Source organism: Nannobrachium achirus, assembly GCF_963921795.1.
Source record: "Nannobrachium achirus genome assembly, chromosome: 15".
NCBI lineage: Eukaryota > Metazoa > Chordata > Actinopteri > Myctophiformes > Myctophidae > Nannobrachium > Nannobrachium achirus.
In genome coordinates, this window is record NC_137822.1 from 31,411,430 (window position 1) to 31,430,653 (window position 19,224).

A 19,224-nucleotide genomic window follows, 5' to 3' on the forward strand; every position below is an offset into this window, starting at 1 on the left:
TGTGTGTGGGGTGGAGAGGGGGCGGCATTAAGCCCTGTAAATCCCAGTGCAGGCTGTTGGATCGGTGTGATCTGCCCAGTAAGAAGCTTAATGTCTGTACGGGGACTGATTGGACTAGACAAGGAGAGAGAGAGGGAGGGAGAGAGAGAGAGAGTGGAATGGAGAGAGAAGAAACAGAGGGCTTCAGAGAGAGTGGGAGATGAGGACGGGGAGCGATGGAGAACGAGACGAAGTGTAAGAGATGGGGGAGGAAGGGAGAGCGCGGGAGACGAGGGAGAGAGGGACAAACTGAGGGTTTGGTGTATCAAAAATGTACAAGATCGCAAACATGAATTCAGATGTACATCGCATACCCACGAGATATTGTTATAGATATTGTACACAGACATGAACACACACACACGGACACACACATGCACGCACACACACAGAGTGAGAGAGCGGCAAAAGTAGAGCAAGAGAGATGAGAGACGGCGGAGCCAACAGTCAAATGACTCCAGCCAGTGCGGTTGATTAATACAGGCCATTATGCTATAACACCAGATCATAGACTGGTCCCCGTGGCCATATTACGCTGACGTGATGAAGGGCCCGTATTAGCCATGGGAGAGTGTTAGTGATGCAGATAATAGCCTGGTCCCAGGTATTACGCTGACATGATGAAGGGCCTGTATTAGCCATGGGAGAGTGTTACTGATGCAGATAATAGCCTGGTCCCAGGTGGCCCGCGGGCGGAATTAATGCTGATCTTTGCTGTCTGACACACACAGATACGCATGTGATGAGACACACACACACACGCGCGCGCGCGCGCGCGCGCACACACACACACACACACACACACACACACACACACACACACACACACACACACACACACACACACACACACACACACACACACACACACACACACACACAGGCACGTGCACACATAGACATTAAAGGGGGGCTTGAGCCCCTGCCCTTTTATCTGTCTGTAAAAAGTGCCCTCTCAAGACCATGAAAGCAGTTTTTACTATAGTATGGTGAAAGAAATGCAAACGCCCTCTTTCCATGCCATACCTGAAGGCAGCATTCAAGAGAATTGCCTTGTCCAAACTCTCTTGAACTTGAATGCAGCATCTTATGTTGAAAGAATTTCCCTCTCTGTGTAGAAATTAATTATCGAAAATAGCAGACCTCCAAGCTCACAACGTGTCACGCTGCGACGCGTTGTGAGCTTGGAGGTCTGCTATTTTCGATATTTTCACCAAAAGGCCTTTTTAGAAATGTCAGCCCCTGCCTCTCTAACATTCTCTGCACGTCCCTGCACACACACACACACACACACACACACACACACACACACACACACACACACACACACACACACACACACACACACACACACAAGCGTGTGCACGCTCCCGTACGAATATGCAGAATGTAGACACAGACATGCGAGAAGCGTGTAAATCTGTGTCCACCGTTAAATGATCACGAGGATTTTTACGGTGTAATAAACGTGTGTTGCTGTACTTTATGATGACATTAAATAGCTCTTTACAGCGTGTTTACCGAACACACGTTGTGTGTGAATCCTGACCTGTGTTCACCTCCGCAGGAAACATTGTTCCTGGTTCGTCATTCAACCTTTCCTCTCTTCCTCTCTCTCTCGTCATCTTCTCTATTTCTCTCCATCTCTCCTTTTCCCTGCTCTCTCTCTTTGTCACTCTATCTCTCCTCTCTTTGTCATTTCTTTCCATTGTATTTTCTTTCCCCCTTCCCTTTCTCTCTCCATCCCCCCTCGCCTCTCTGTCTCTCCCTCTCTCTTTCTCTCCCCAATTTCCCCCTCTCTTTATCCTTCACTCTCCCTCCGTCTCTGTCTCTGTCTCTGTCTAGCATTACTTGGAACAAAACAAACAAAAAAACATTCTAGGTCTGTGGTTGGATAGAATAATTTGATCGCCATGCTTTTGCTTGTACTGCAAAAAGTGTCTTTGTAAAAAAGGTTTTAATGAAGTGGTCTAAAAACAAATCTCTCTCTGTCTCTATGTCTGTCCCTCACTCCCCGTCTCTCGATCCCCCTCTCTCTCTCTCTCTCTCTCTCTCTCTCTCTCTCTCTCTCTCTCTCTCTCTCTCTCTCAGTGGGAGGAGATCGGGGAGGTGGATGAGGACTACGCCCCCATTCACACCTACCAGGTAGGGATGAGAATGATAAGCGATATTATCGCTATTTATCACAATAAGTGATATTATCGTTTATCGTGATAAAAAACACTCACGGTAATCGTATTGTGGAGATTACATTTATCGTGATATCGTCGTCCGTCACACACTGGAATCAATTCTCCTTTTATTTGCCGAGCTGCATATCCGGTACCACTTAAACCCTTGATAACTGGTAAAAGGTACCTATAATTTACGTACTTGATACAGTCTTTGTCTCACTCTCTATCAAATGTCTTTGGCAAAAAAGAGCCAATCTAAAACGTGCAGATCTACAACAACGCGTTGTTGTAGATCTGCTATTTTTTGGCAAATGTTGCGCCCCAAGATAATAGGGATGAAGCTCGAAACAAGGGCCCACTACATACTTGATAACAAATTTATTGAGTACCCGGTATCAATAAGCTTTGGGCTTATCAAGATTGTTATCGAGCATAGCAACCCATGGCGTCATGTTTAAACAATCAAGACAAGAGGCGATCAAGAAATGAATACAGTACTATTGCACACTAATAAATGATTGTTTTAATGATTTAATGATAATATTTGTTACTTTTATCAGTTTTCATCTTCATAGATGGTGGTGGTCAGCCACAAACTCACAGTCACAACAACTGGCCAATAAAAAAAGATACCAGTTCTGTTCAGAATTTGTCTCACATCTTTCCACAAAATATTAGAATACGCTCAATAGTGGGCTCGATAAAAGCCTGTCTGATTAAGCAGGATCGATAAGGTGCTCATTATCAATAAAAATAAATGGGCTCCATCCCTATACTTGATACAGCCTTTTTTTCACTCTCTATCAAATGTCTTTGCCATAAAATAGCCGATCTACAAGCTCACACCGCGTCGCAAATTGTAGAACGCAAATGTTCCACCCCAGGATAATGGATCTTTCGTTTATCGCGCTAACATCGTCAAAATCGTGATTTCTTTTGTCACAATAATCGTGATATAGTCTGGAACTCAGACATTCTATGTCCCAGAAGGGCGGGGTTACACTACCCGGCAAATCTCACCGGGAGTCTCCGGCCAATAGCATTTGTTCACCTCCTCCCCTCCCCCCTCGCTATTGGTTCTGTCTGTTCTGCTCCTGCTGCTGGCCGCTCGCATGAGTAAATGAGGAAGTGATCCATGGTACAAAACGAGTGATAAATCATAGCGATTTTGATCATTATAATGGATAAGCCTAAACAAAACCATGAGGCCTCAAAGCATTGAAATGTTCATCAGTGGAAGCTGTAATGCTCAGCAGATTTCACTTTGGAGGAAAACTTAATTCTGTAGCAATTTCTCTCAATAATATATCAAATAGTTCAATATCCCTCAATACTTAATAAAGAAGGAGAGATCTGAGCACATAAAAATGTGGAGCAGAGGATGAAGAGTTAAAATCATCAGGGTGTTTTTAATACATTAATCGCAATATCAACATTTTATTTCAAACTAGAAAATATTGTTCCTTCGAAACAATTGTGGGCTCGCTTTAAGCCAAAAAACAATGTTATAATATATGAACAATACTGATGTAAAACAAGATTTCTGAAGGGCTATATATATATATATATATATATATATATATATATATATATATATATATATATATATATTATAACATTTAAATGTCGTGAACCACAGTTACAGGGGGGGGCTGACCCAGGCTTTTTCCTCTAGAAATGCCTGGATCCCGAGGCTAATCGTGATATGACATTTCCAAATCGTCCTATCCCATTCCCTACCACCAGGTGTGCCGCGTGATGGAGCAGAACCAGAACAACTGGCTGCACACCAACTGGATCCTGACGGAAGGCGCCCAGCGGGTCTTCATCGAGCTCAAGTTCACGCTGCGCGACTGCAACAGCCTGCCCGGCGGCGTGGGCACCTGCAAGGAGACCTTCAACATGTACTACTACGAGACGGACGAGGGGGACGAGGGAGACGCCGCCGAGGACGGAGACGAGATGATGGACGCGGGAGCAGGAGGAGGAGGAGGAGGAGGAGGAGGAGGAGGAGGAGGAGGAGTGGTGGAGGAAGAGGACCGCACCATAAAGGAGAGCCGCTATACCAAGGTCAGTGGTCGAAGAAAGTACTCAATACTTTTTTATCAACGCTGCAATGTAGAAGTCCGGAATTCAAAATGTACATAAAGTACAAAAGTATGGGTAGAACGGGTACACATTATTGTGTATCATTATTTCATGCTTTAACTATTGAAAAATAGCAGATATACAAGCTCATGTGCCGCGCTGCGAGCTTGTAGATCTGCTATTTTTTTTAAATCGTGAAAATTTGAATTTTGACCCGATTCTATAAGTGTCTTTTGAATCCTTCTAAGGTTTTTTGAAAAACCTATGTTTCTATTTCAGCAATTTAGTTCCAGGGACCACCCAGAAGCAAAATTTTGAAAATACATATATTCAAAGATTTGCGCACATTTTCAGGACTTTTTAAAAAATACGGCACCGAGTGCCGCGCTGCGAGCTTGTATATCTGCTATTTTTCACTGGTTAAAGCATTCAATAATTCTACACCTAAATGGGTTAAAGTACCAAAAGTAGAATGTACTCAATTTGCAGAATCGACTATTTTCTAATGGCCGAGATGATTATGTATATATATATAAGTAACTTGTCACTAAAGTTTTCAAAAAAACTATCCATAAGTTTCCAGCATCCCATGAGCCCATCACTTCCTGTTGTCTTAGCTTTATCATTCTGACTGGTTGCTGTTGCTGCCATGACACCTGAATCTCTGCATGGTGATCACTTGATCTTTGTTAAGTGATTTGAATCAGCTGTGTGGAGGAAGTGAAGCACACATTAACACACCCCCTTTCCCCCAGTAAGCTCCTTGGGAAACTGGTGGATAGTGGATTAGTACAATATCTGCCTTTGAAATGTAGCGGAGTAGATGTAAAAGTACAGAAAATTGGAAACACTCCAGTAAAGTAAAAGTACCTCAATTGTATTTAAGCACAGTACTTGAGTAAATGAACTTAGTCACTTTACACCACTGAGTCAGTTGATGGTTTTAAGAGCTTAAAAACACACTTGTTTCATCAGTATTTTGTTTTATGAAGTTTTTATTCTTTTATTAATTTTATTTTTTACCAGACCCACTTGTGCAAGTCATTGTTTGTTTGTTTTATTCTTGTTGTGTTATTGCTCCTTTGTGCCTTGTTTTTAACTTGATTGTGTATACATTATACAGCACTTTGTAACTTTGTTTCGAAAGATGCTTTATAAATAAAATGTACTTACTTACTTACTTACTTACTTACTGACCAAGGTGGACACCATCGCGGCCGACGAGAGCTTCACGGAGCTGGACCTGGGCGACCGCGTCATGAAGCTCAACACGGAGGTGCGCGATCTGGGCCCGCTGACCCGCAAGGGCTTCTACCTGGCCTTCCAGGACCTGGGCGCCTGCATCGCGCTGGTGTCGGTGCGCGTGTTCTACAAGCGCTGCCCGCTGCTGGTGCGGAGCCTGGCGGAGTTCCCCGCCACCATCCCGGGCTCGGAGGCCTCGCAGCTGGTGGAGGTGGTGGGCCGCTGCGTCAACAGCTCGCTGGCGCTGCTGGACGAGCGGCCCAGGATGCACTGCAGCGCCGAGGGCGAGTGGCTGGTGCCCATCGGGAAGTGCGTCTGCCAGGCGGGCTTCGAGGAGATCAACGGCTCGTGTCAAGGTGAGAGGGTGTGCCGCTGTGTAAGAGCAGTGGTTCTCAACCTGTGGGTCGGGACCCCCAGGGGGGTCCAAAATGTATTTTGGGGGGTCCCCAGATGATTAACTTTAATGTGCAATGTTGTTTTCTCACTCGACTGTAAACAAACCAACATAAAGTTCAAGTGTATAGAGGTTATCTGCGCATTTCTAAAGTGACAATTTAAGGACTTTTTACAGTTATATCTAAAGTGACAAATTAAACATTGGTCAAATTGTCAAATATTAGAGGCAGAAATTGTGAAAATAGCCGATCTACATGCTCACAATGAAGGCTTTGTGAGCATGTAGATCTGCTATTTTCACAATAGAACCATTATACAAAATGTAATGGCTCAACTCTTAGTGCTTGTCAGGGTGGGAGGAGGGGATCCCCAGTTAAAATATGATTATTTTGGGGGTCGCGGCCTGAAAAGGTTGAGAACCACTGGTGTAGAGGAGGCTTTGGGGTTGTGTGTGTGTACGTGTACGTGTGCGTGTGTGTGTAAGATAGAACATGTGTTTGTTAAACCGTATTTATGTCTGTGTCTGCATTCTTCTGGTGTATCAGGAGTTATATTAAGGATGATTTGACTTTGACCTCTTTATTGATAATAAACATACATTGTCACGCAATTATCAAAAAGGTTAAACGTGAGAAAAGTCAGCGGCTTATTTCAATTGCGGTCCTATCACATGTAAATGTGTAAATTATGTGGTGATGCATGATGTGATGAATGTGTGTATTTGCACTCAAATGGTGCAAGTAGTGTACTTGTGCATGTCAATATACTATATAGGACACTGTGTACTGTAATAGATGTTGGTGTGATCATCCCCCATTGCAATGCATGCAGTACCACAGCTCTAATAATCAGCTGCATATTCCTATGAAAGTGACTCACTAATTCAGTGCATATACAGTACTGTAGTACTGCATACTACTGAAAAATGGAATGCCTATTTAAGCTATATCTTTAGAGTATTTGAGTGTCAGGGTGTTGAAACAGATCATCCCGGAGAGAATCAGTGTCCTCTCCCTTGGTTGTCTTGACGTTCATTACATTCTTGCCTGTTTGCAGCATTAATACTGCACCACCGTCGCTGTGACTTGTCTCTAAATGCAGCGTTTAAATCACCTTTAAAAGGTTCTTATTCACGCAACACTGGTTAGAAGGAGTTGCAGTCGCATAAGATATGGGTGAAATAGATGTGATTTATATTCCCATGGCTCAACCTAGAACTGTGGGCTGGTTTGATGTAATTTGCATATGCACAATGATATCAGACACAAAGTGGATTTATTCTATTGCCTGCACAGTTATGCTCTGCTCTCACTGTGAATGCTTAGTGGTTGGGTTAGCTCGAGGGATATATTGTCACTGTCAGGCAGAAACCTTGTATATCCAAGTTTCAAATGTGTATGTTTTTTTTAAATTAATGCATTAAATTAAAGCCCTACTTCATCATACAGGAGTGTTCCACAAAAGTAGTGAAAATAGCCGATCTACAAGCACACAACGCCTCGCAATGCGAGGCGTAGCGTGCTTGTAGATAGTCTATTTTCACTATTTTAAATAGTTTTTGGCAACAAAAAAGGATGGTTTGGGATATACAGGGTTTCCACCTGACAGCAACGATATGATGGTATGAAATATAAGCGGTCGTACCGCGGTGAAAACGTGGTTATTCCACCGATGCGGCATGTTTCATCGCCCTCATCTTGCCAGCTGCCACACATCATCTGGCTCTTGGCCAAAATGTGCCGAAAAACGTGACGTAACATTTGCCTTAGGAACTAGGTCAGCAGTCTACTGCCAACCGTATAGGATTTACCCCTCCCCCTCCTGTGCAGATATGACGACCACGTTTGGTTCCCCTGATGGAAGCCCATATAGGATGAACGTAGGATGGAACAAAGTCGGTGATGATAACAAAATAATGATCATTGTATTTAAAGGACAACTTTGTTTCTTACTGTTTTATAGATTGTAATTAGAGAAAAGAAAAGATGAGTGTTAAAATGTTTTCATTTACTGCTATCGTTTTAGCGATTTTGATTTCAGTGGGTGGAGGCATGCGTACATGTGGCTAAATATGTATTTTTAGACACAGTAAGCCGGCAATTTCTTTATTACTATTTTCAGTAACACTACTAGCCCCATAAGCCTCATCTGCCCATGAAAGATTGCGGTAATTCTTGGGAATGGGCTTATTGTGTCTGAAAATACATATTTAGCCACTTGTAGCCCACTGAAATCAAAATCATTATAATCGCTAAAATGATAGAAAGCAGTAAATGAAAACATTTTAAACACTCATCTTATCTTTTCTCTAATTACAATCTAAAATATGAACCCTTGTTGTAAAAAAAACAAAGTTGTCCTTTAAGCTTACAATTCATATTACATTGATAACACGTTATCCTATCCTAGCCACATGCACAAAGTCACAAACAAGAAAAAAGAAAGAAATTGGAAACAAATTGCGGTAATGCATTACATACAGTAGTTCCACGGAATTGCAGTAATGCAGTTATTGTTCAGTCTTAGGCACAGTTTTACAGTAGCTTGTTTATCAGCTGTTTTCGCAATTTTGAAAATCTTTTGAAAGGTAATTTTGTGTAAAAGTTTGCCTCTAATGACTGCTGTTTTACGCCGAGCGTTGGGGTTCAGCGGCGGGTTTGGCTGTGCAGGTTTTAGTCAAAGAGACTGTGTAAACGTCCTCTCCTGTCAGGATGTAGTTGTTATTCTGCACGGGGCTCTAGGTGTTCTGCTGAGCACCATAGTGTCTAGTTTGTTGTTCAGTGTTTACTTTGTTTTTTTTCTGTCATTTTTGTGTTTGTTTCCATCTCTCCTTCTTCTGTACTGTATATACGTGGTGTGTGTGTGTGTGTGTGTGTGTGTGTGTGTGTGTGTGTGTGTGTGTGTGTGTGTGTGTGTGCGTGTGCGTGTGTGGGGGGGGGGCCGGCTTACTGAGATACTCAGATTGATGTTTCATTTATTTTTGCCTACTGTATGTGTGTGTGTGCATTCTCAGTAGCTGATAGAGTTCATGATATTCCTCCAGCGCTTCGCAGTCAAATCCTCAGTGTTAATTCATCCATGTGTAACTCAGAAGAGTCTACATGCATACCCCATTTGCAGACTCACAGAGTTAAATGAGCACTGACGATTTGACAATGTTTGGCAATACTTTGTTTTAGCGGATCCGCTGTGATCTGGAGCCAAGAACGTTTTGGTTCCCTCTACACGTCGCCATGGTTTCACACCACTCTTTGCTGTTCCTTCCTCTCCTCTGTTCTTTGCATCTTCTTGTCCTCCCTCTTTCTTTCTTCTGTTCTTTTCAGCCAGGGGTCATCAATATGTTCTTACATGGACTTACTGTACTTTATGTGTGTCCATGGCAAAGACTTGGCCTAGCTTGTGGGTGGCAATTATTTTGGTTTTACACACCATTATAATGTTCTTATTTTGATGATAATAACCAAATACTGAATGTCAATTCTCCAGGTTTTCTTCAGAATAACATGAATATGTGTGACACTGATTTACTACGACACTATGGCACATTAGGAGTCCAGTCTAGTAGTTGTTCTCAAACATTTGTGTCCATTTGGTTCCATTTAAACACTCTCAGTTACAGACCTGTTATGGTCATTCAGGGCTATCTCTTTATGTGTTTCTGCCTTCTGGTAATGTTATTGTCCAACTCATTTAGTATGTCTTTGGCAAAAAGATGTCCACCACAAGCCAGCATGGCGATGACCCCTGTGTTCACCTCTTTTCTTCTTTTCACCTCTCTTCTTACTTACAAAGACAGTGCTTTGTCAACGGTTAAAATAAATACATTATCGTAACTAATAATCAGTACTTTGGCTTAGTTGTACCAGCAATAATGTACAGCATGGTTCTTATTTGAGTTCACCTTGAAAGAGCATTTCAAGGTATTCATTTGAATAGAAAATGTGAATGTAAATTAATTTCGGGAAAATGTGCGCCTGTGTGCGCGTGCACGTTTGCGCGGGACGTGGGTGGGTGTGTGTGTGTGCGTGGGAGGGGCCTTTTGCCCTTTTCCTTTTGATTTCAAGAGCTTTCAAGCCACATAGACTCTGATGAGGTAAGCATCTTGTGCGTGTGTGTGTGTGTGTGTGTGTGTGTGTGTGTGTGTGTGTGTGTGTGTGTGTGTGTGTGTGTGTGCGTGTGCGTGTGTGTGGATAAGGCCTTAGAGACCACATGAAATGTCAAGCAGGGATAAGGCCTTAGAGACCACATGAAATGTCAAGCAGGCAGTTAGCTGCCCGGACAAAGGACAGAAGGTAGAGGACAGAGTTACATTGAATTGTGGGAGTTAGCTGCTGATTCCCCAGCCGTAATGCCTTTGTAGTTGTACTATAAGGTGGTAATGCATTTTTTATTCGAAAGCCATTAAGTGCTCTCCATACTGCACGGTGTCGCTTACCAAAAGTAATTGATTTGCACACTGGTTTGTAAATTAGAAATTGTCATGCAATGGAGTACAGTATAAATTAAGTTTACCCTCATTTAACCTGTCGTCCATATTTTTGGCATGTTATTATTGTCAAAGTATATACGGTATGTGTGTGTGTGTGGGTGTATATACTGTATTTCTAATGGCCTATATCGTCACTGTCGGGCAGAAACCTCGTATCTCCAAGTTTCAAATTTGTAAGTTTTTTCGCTAAGTAAAGCCCTGCTTCATCAGACAAGGCCGTCGCACAAAAGTAGTGAAAACAGCCGATCTACAAGCACACAACTCCTCGCACCGTGAGGCGTTGTGTGCTTGTAGATTGGCTGTTTTCACTAGTTTAGTTCATTTTTTTAATGATAAAAACGAACGGTTTTGGACATTCAAGGTTTCCACCCGACAACGACAATATAGTTGATTTACAAGCTTGCAAGGCATCCATCTCACTGTTTTCCTTAAGAAGGCATGTATAGGGCTTCAGTACTGTACATAATGCAGTGTTTTTCTATTGAAGTGGTTCTTTGTGAATCTATCATCTGATCATTTGATCGTGAGCCACTGGTTGGGTACTTTTACTACTTTATGAGGCCTCAAAGCATTGAAATGTTCATCAGTGGAAGCTGTAATGCTCAGCAGATTTCATTTTGGAGGAAAACCGAATTCTGTAGCAATTTCTCTCAATAATATATCAAATAGTTCAATATCCCTCAATACTTAATAAAGAAGGAGAGGTCTGAGCACATAAAAATGTGGAGCAGAGGATGTAGAGTTAAAATCATTAGGGTGTTTTTAATACATTAATCGCAATATCAACATTTTATTTCAAATAAATCAATATCACTCAATACTACCAGTATATCAAATAATGCAATGTCCCTTAATACTACTCTGTACAGCTACAATTTAGGCATTAAGCCGTATAAGCTCGACTTACAATAAGCAAGGTAATCATATACTGTACATAGAATGCAGAAAGACAGTGTAGTGCACCAGGTAACTAGGCTCACGGGTAAACCAATAATCTAGAATCAGTCTAAAACAATACACTATCAAAATAATAATATGTACATTGAAACTATGGGTTAGCAGGTAAACAATGAACCCAGTATCTGTTTAAATAACATGCTTTATAAATTACATTCTTAGGGCACAGTCATACCGCACTTTTATTCTACTGTACATATCGTCGTTGTCGGGTGAAAACCGAATGTCCAAAACCGTTCTTTTTGCATTTATCATTTTAAAAATGATTAAACTAGTGAAAACAGCCGATCTACAAGCACACAACGCCTCGCACCGCGAGGCGTTGTGTGCTTGTAGATCGGCTGTTTTCACTACTTTTGTGCGACGGCCTTCAATGATGAAGCAGGGCTTTACTTGCGAAAGAACGCACACATTTGAAACTTGGAGACACGAGGTTTCCACCCAACAATGACGATATATGAGGGTGGATTCTACCAATGCATTTCAATGGGAATGGAGCGTTTCTTTTGCAGAAATCCACAAATGGCAGCAAACCGCTCCATTCACATTGAGATGCATTGGCAGAATCGTAGGTAGGTAGAATAAAAGTGCGGTGTGGCCGTTCCCATAACCACTTAAACCCTATACGTGGTTGGCCGGAGTCCCTTATGGCCCTATTCTAGTGACCTTTCTGTTTTTCACTCAACATTTAATATCTTCGTTGTGAACTTGGCTATATTGGCTACGTTTTCAGCAACGGTTTGTCCCACAGAATACGAATGCTGGGGTTAAACGTGCTGTGTAATAATGCAGTGTTCCTGTGTATCGTCACTGGCGGGCCGAAACCTCGTATCTCCAATTTTCAAATTTGTACGTCTTTTCGCAAAGTAAAGCCCTGCTTCGTCATACAAGACTGCCGCACAAAACTAGTGAAAATAGCAGATCTTGTGTGCTTGCAGATCGGCTATTTTCAGTGTTTAAATCATTTTCAAAATGATGAATACAAAACGAACGGTTTCCACCGGACAACGACGATACGCATATGGATTTATACACATGTCATCTGAATGCCTCATCATGACCCACTTTCGGGTCCTGACCCAATGGTTGAACGCCTCCTCTCCGCCCTGCGCTCCACCCACCCTCCCACCTGCTCCACCGGGGGGTCCCCGGGGACCCGCCGAGAGCCGCTGGGGAGCGGGACACACACATTAGTCGAGCACCAGAGGACAGTGTGTCCTAGAACGGGCAACACAGCCACGCACGCACATACACACGCATGCACGCACAGTTGCACACTCACACGGGCACTTCGCGCAGACTATCTATCTAACTAACTATCTATCTATCTATTGTTTACTTTATATCTATCTGTCTCATTTTCACACACATGCACGCACACACACACACAGGCACTGCACGCAGACTATCTATATCTATCTATCTATCTATCTATCTATCTATCTATCTATCTATCTATCTATCTATCTATCTATCTATCTATCTCTATATCTATTAGGGGTGTAACAATATAGTAACTGTATCGAAATATCGTTTTAAACTTAAAAAATCGAAGTATATCGAAATGAAAACAGCTAAAATCGAATCGTATCGTTTTATTTTGTATCGTATCGAATCGGCAGTGCAAAGAATCGATTGTATCGATACTACCTACTTGTGCATTGTATTTAGCATTTTTAAGAAGAACATTTTTAAATGAAGGGTTTAATTACTTTTCCTTTCCATATAGCTGCACTGGTCTATCGATAAATGTGTGTAATCTCTGGGTTCATGTCAAGGTGCAGATTTGTCAACATACAATGACCATGTATTTGGCAGATAATCACTGTGTTTACTTATTTATATCCATAATAATACATGTTTCCCTTAAAAACCTGCACTATCCACACCTTTCAAACATATTTAATGTCTTTGCTAAATAGTTACTATATCGATTTTAAATCATTGAATCGAATCGTATCGTATCACCATGAATGAACCAATATCGTCCATGTATCGTATCGTCAACCGTGTATCGTGATATGTATCGAATCGCTATTAAAATGTATCGTTACACCCCTAATATCTATCTATCTATCTATCTATCTATCTATCTATCTATCGTTCGTCTACTTTATATCTATCTGTCTCATTTTCACACACATGCACGCATGCACACACACATGTTCATTACAGGTGTACTATTTCAGCTTGGTGTGCTTTTTGTTATAGTATAATGGTTAAGTATAATGACATCCATTACATTATACGCTTGCATTTACTGTGCCTGTGCTTAATATCGTATAGTTTGAGGAGTCCAATATAGTTTCTGAAGGTCGCTGAGTAAGCTTTTAATGAGCCATGGGCATTGATGAAGGAAGCCGTGTGAGACTCCCCTATTGATATGTATGCCTTGTTCGTTTGATTTAGCAGCCCTTTGCAAATTCATCAGCGAAGGGATTGTGAAAATCCATAATTGTTACTATTATTGTTATTGTGACAAAAAAACTACAACATATGTTTGTTTTCAGCTGCAAATGGGCGACTCTGCACCTTGCTTTGCGTCAAATGCTGAATGTGCACAGTGGCAGTAATCAGCTAAAGGACAGAAAAAGCACACCTTGGTGATTTGAGTTGGTATCATAAACATCATCTGAAATACATTAATGTTATACTGTACTTGGTGTGCACTGACAAATTATTTATATTTTCGTATGTGCCAAAAAAAAAAAAGAAGAAGAAGAAAAGTGCCAGTGAAATGAATGACATGTCAAATCATATGAAATACCACATGTAACACTGCTGTCCATACGTCTCGCGTGGAATTTCTATGGGGAGATAATTAGGAAATTGCTGTCACCGGGCCTAATGGCATGCCTGGAGACATGGTGACACAGTGACACAGACCGTACAGTCACTCAGACTGGTGATGCAAGCCTATGGCTGACAAGACATGAGGAAAAAAAGGTTTTCTGGTGTTCAGCAGCAATATGTTCAAAAATCACACCCGTGTGAACTGAGTGGTGGTTTACCCACCAACCCTGTACTGTACTGTACATATTCTGTGTTCTATATCTATGAATTCTATGTGTTCTAGATCTATGAATTCTGTCTCCCCCCCGCCCCCCCCCCCCCCCCCCCCCCCCAGGCTAGTCTCAACAGCACCCTCTTACCCCCTCCCCCCTTCCCCCCTGTGTGTGTGTGTGTGTGTGTGTGTGTGTGTGTGTGTGTGTGTGTGTGTGTGTGTGTGTGCCTGGCCTGGCCTGGCCTGAAAACAGCGCCCCTCCCTTAACATGTGTGGTCATAAAAGGTACTGTAGGCTACATACAGACAGACAGACAGACAGACAGACACGGACGGAGACAGACATATCCACACACACGGCCATGTATAGGAGCGTTGTGACCACCGCTCAAAAACTCTTCCACTGTACACTATGCATACTGTGGTTATTGCGACCTACGGTCACAAGTTTACTTTGAAAACCGGCACATCTTGCCCGCGTATCTCTGTCTGTCTGTACGTCACGCCTGACACTGTGCCTCTCTGACATCATGCACTGATGTCACTGTGATGTCAGGGGAACCACTCTTAACAGAATGGGTTTGCCGCTGTGACATCATGCTCTGGCTTGATGTCCCTTTTATGCCCATATATGGAGATTGCTGATGTTATCACGAGTCAAATTTGCAAATGAATTACGTCCTTGTCCGTTTTATGCCCATAGATCCATGTCCCGATGTCATCAATATTAAGTGCATATCTGGGAATGCCCATATTTGGTAATGGTTCTGACATCACATTGTTGATTATCATGCAGGGGTCTCCATGGGTAACTGGTCCGATATACATCACTGGCCAGATGGCCAAGAATTGGTGCGACCTTGGAGATCCCTGTCCCGATGTCATTAATATTAATTAAGCGCATATCTGGGAATGCCCATATTTGGTAATGCCCATATATGGGCATGTTCTGACATCACATTGTTGACTATCATGCAGGGGTCTCCATATATGGGTAACTGGTCCGATATACATCACTGGCCAGATGGCCAAGAATTGGCGCGATCTAGGGCGAGACCACACTCTCGTACCGTCTTCTAACTACAGTATAAGAGTTTCTTTAGTGGAAGATGGCCCAAGTGAAGACTGTGCAGGTGTTCTGCACTCTTTTACTATACCACTTTTGTGGTATATTACATGCTTGCAGTTATAATATGTCAATAATTCTTGGCAATGTTTATTTAGCCCCAGTTCAGAGAGACACAAGACGATTGATTGCTCATGTGTATGCATATACACACACACCACACTCCACACACTACACGCACACACCTTCCTTTTGAGCGGTGCAAACAGCTCCTACATTTCACTTTGTGTGTATTACAGTTGTACATTAGTTTTAGGATCTCCATGTATGGATGGCCAAAATGTATTATACGGACAGAAGCCAAAATGTACAGTATTATACGGACAGAACGGCCCATACAAGGAGATGTCCCGTGTGTCGTGTTTGCACTGCTCACTTCGCACTGGTGCGATTTCTTTCCCTTTTACACCAAATCTAGACAATTGTGAGCTTGGTGATAGACTATGTTGGACCCCAGAACAGGGCCACCAGGCTTCATGTGGTTAATAGACCAGAACTCATCCCCCCATCCATCAGGCACAGTAACATCACAGAGGCCATTACGTACCATTTGGCCACAGACACAGCAACCTTAAGTGCAATGAGCGACGAAACCATGAAAACTATTATTTTTTAAAAAGCAACATATTTGTCATCACAAAAAAAAAGAATAATTAGTTACCAATATGTGTGATTATTAATCTTGTTTACAATACTAAGCAAAACAATCGCTCAGCGCACAGGAAGGTGTGTGTGTGTGTGTGTGTGTGTGTGTGTGTGTGTGTGTGTGTGTGTGTGTGTGTGTGTGTGTGGGTGTGGGTGGGGGTGGGGGGGGGGGGGGGGGGGTGTTAATCGGTGTGCCTTTCAGGTGTCAGAGCTCCGAACATCTGCCTGATGGCAGCCTATTTCAAAGCCACCTAAAAGCAGTGTAATTTCCCCGCCATTATATCGTTTCTATCTTGCCCTTTTCCGAAAATGTTGGTGTCATTTTATTAACATTATCTCAACAGAAGAAACCTCTCAGGGGAAAATAGCTAAGTGACGGGTCTTTAACTGTGCATTGTGCGCTTAATGCAGCAGTGGTAATGTAGCCTGCTTTTGCTTTACAGTGCAGCCTTGCGTCACAGCGCATGTTTTGTGATAGTGTGTTTGTGTTCCTGTACGAGTATCTTCTGAGTGTCTTTGTGTCTGAATAGAGGTGTGTGTGTGTGTGTGTGTGTGTGTGTGTGTGTGTGTGTGTGTGTGTGTGTGTGTGTGTGTGTGTGTGTGTGTGTGTGTGTGTGTGTGTGTGTGTGTGTGTGTGTGTGTGTGTGTGTGTGTGCGCGCGTGTGCGTGTGCGTGCGCGTGTGTGTGTGTGTGAGACACGTGTGCCCGGATGGATGCATTTAAAACATACACGTGCGTGCATGTGTATTTTAAAAGCATCCATCCGTGTACTGTAACGTTAATAGTAAATCTATATCTCTCTGTCTCTCGCTCTCTCTCTTTTTCCTCTTTCTGTGTGCTAACTTCAGTGTACTGAACTGTTAATGGTTAATCTGTGTGTGTGTGTGTGTGTCTCTCTCTCTCTCTCTCTCTCTCTCTCTCTCTCTCTCTCTCTCTCTCTCTCTGTTAATAGTTAATTGGTGTGTGTGTGTGTGTGTGCGTGTGTGCGTGCGTGCGTGCGTGCGTGCGTGCGTGCGTGCGTGCGTGCATGCGTGCGTCTGCATATACTGTATGTGTGTTTAAATGTCTCCATCCGTGTACCATACTGTTCTGTTAACAGCATATTTATGACAGTTCTGCAAGCCTGCATATCTCTTTGTGCGTTTGTTGTATTTAACAATGGGCCACAGGTCAGAGTACAATACAGGTGCGTCTTTGTGTGCAAGTGATGTATGCATTGCCGCGTGTGTGCGTGTGTGTGTGTGTGTGGGATGTGTCTACTGAAGCATTCTGAATGTAGGCCAGAATAAACTAACTGGTTATGGACTCAATACCAACCCCACCCCCACCCAGCACCCCACCTCTTTCTCTCCCTCTCTGTCTCTCTCTCTCTCCCTCATTCTATCTTTCCATACCTTTTTCACCCTGCATCCGTCTACGTCTACCTTTCCTACCCTTCTCTCTCTCTCTCTCTCTCTCTCTCTCTCTCTCTCTCTCTCTACCTCCCTTTCTCCGTCCTTCTCCATTAACCACTTCATCCACCCTTCTCTCTTGCTCCATTTGGGCGTGCGTTTTTAAGATCCAGAGTAACCGGTCCATTGTGTTCCGTTTATACAGCCTTGTATAGTTAAATTAAAACCGAAGATTTCACAGTGTATCTTGTCTTTCTTCATCCTCCTCTCTCTCCATTTCCATCTCTCCCTCTCGCCTCTTCCCTTCTCTCTCTCTCTCTCTCTCTCTCTCTCTCTCTCTTGCTCTCGCTCAAGCCTTTCTTTCCCATCTCTCCCTGCATGTCCCAGAGGAATCTATGTGTTTCCATGTAGTGCAAAGTACATCTCTATTTATGGAAAACATTTAGCCACAGTACATTTAGCCACAGTACAGCATCTCTGTGTAGCTGCCCGTCACGCAGGCTAAAATCACAACTATGACAGCATGAATAAATGACTGTATGACTGACTGTGGGAATACATGACTGTACCGTATCACTGAGCGTGTGAACACATGACTGTACTGTATCTGTACTGACTGTGAATATCGTCGTTGTCGGGTGAAAACCTTGTATGTCCAAAACTGTTCGTTTTGCATTTATCACTTAAAAATGATTCAGACTAGTGAGAACAGCCGATCTACAAGCACACAACGCCTCGCGCCGCGAGGCGTTGTGTGCTTGTAGATCTGCTGTTTTCACTACTTTTGTGCGACGGCCTTGTATGATGAAGCAGGGCTTTACTTTGCGAAAGAACCTACAAATTTGAAACTTGGAGATACGAGGTTTCCACCTGACAACAACGATATAAGAATACATGGCTGACTGTATGAATACTGTACATAACTGTATTGAATGAATGAGGGGTGCTGCAACAGTTAATCGAACTGATCAATTTAATTGGTTATACTAACAGAATCTAAAATAATGTAATATTAAATAATGTAATATCTTGGGCATGCCATTATAGGCAAATAGTTTCCAAAGATTTCAAAAACGTCCAAAATGAGTGAGAATAGCCAATCTACAAGATTGCAAACGAGTCATGATGCGTCGTGAGCTTGGACATTTTTGCACGACACCAATGTGTGTCAACTGACTAAATATAAAATAGGTCTTGAGTGGTTAATCAATTAATACATACATACAGTATATACTGTATATCATTTATGTAAACCAGTTTGATTCAATGAATCAAACATGTTATTGATAGAATAATCGCTGCGAAATGAATGAAGAGTTGCAGCTCTAATGAATACTTGACTGTATGAAATATGACATTGCAGATAGTGTTCTTCTGTCAGGAGCCAGCAGGGTCACTGTGAAGATATTGTGGTTGAGATTCTAGAGCAGTGTTTCTCCATCAGTGGGTCAGGACCCAGAGGAGACAAGTGATGTTGTGGTCGGTTCACAGGCAAAGTGAGCAGCTTCTATATGGCGAATATCTTTTTCGTATTTCGCCACATTTTCACCCCACAATTTAGTCATTGCAAGTTCCCCTTGCATACTGTGATCCCTGTCACTGCCGCCAACACATTCTCGCCGCAACTGGTCAAATACGGCCACATGGTCACGTTCCCCAGGCATCCCTTGACGA

The 19,224-nt window shown here is 42.6% G+C and overlaps 1 protein-coding gene across 1 annotated transcript in view; it reads left to right on the forward strand.

The window, feature by feature from the left end:
- The window catches only part of epha5 (EPH receptor A5), a gene marked incomplete at both ends in the record, with an annotated part of 148,529 nt that overhangs the window by 38,125 nt on the left and 91,180 nt on the right, over positions 1 to 19,224 (forward strand). The window contains 3 exons of the mRNA XM_080743548.1: positions 2,131 to 2,184; positions 3,960 to 4,283; positions 5,503 to 5,899. Coding sequence (XP_080599674.1) covers positions 2,131 to 2,184; positions 3,960 to 4,283; positions 5,503 to 5,899 — 775 coding nt within the window. The remainder of the gene's footprint in view (positions 1 to 2,130; positions 2,185 to 3,959; positions 4,284 to 5,502; positions 5,900 to 19,224) is intronic.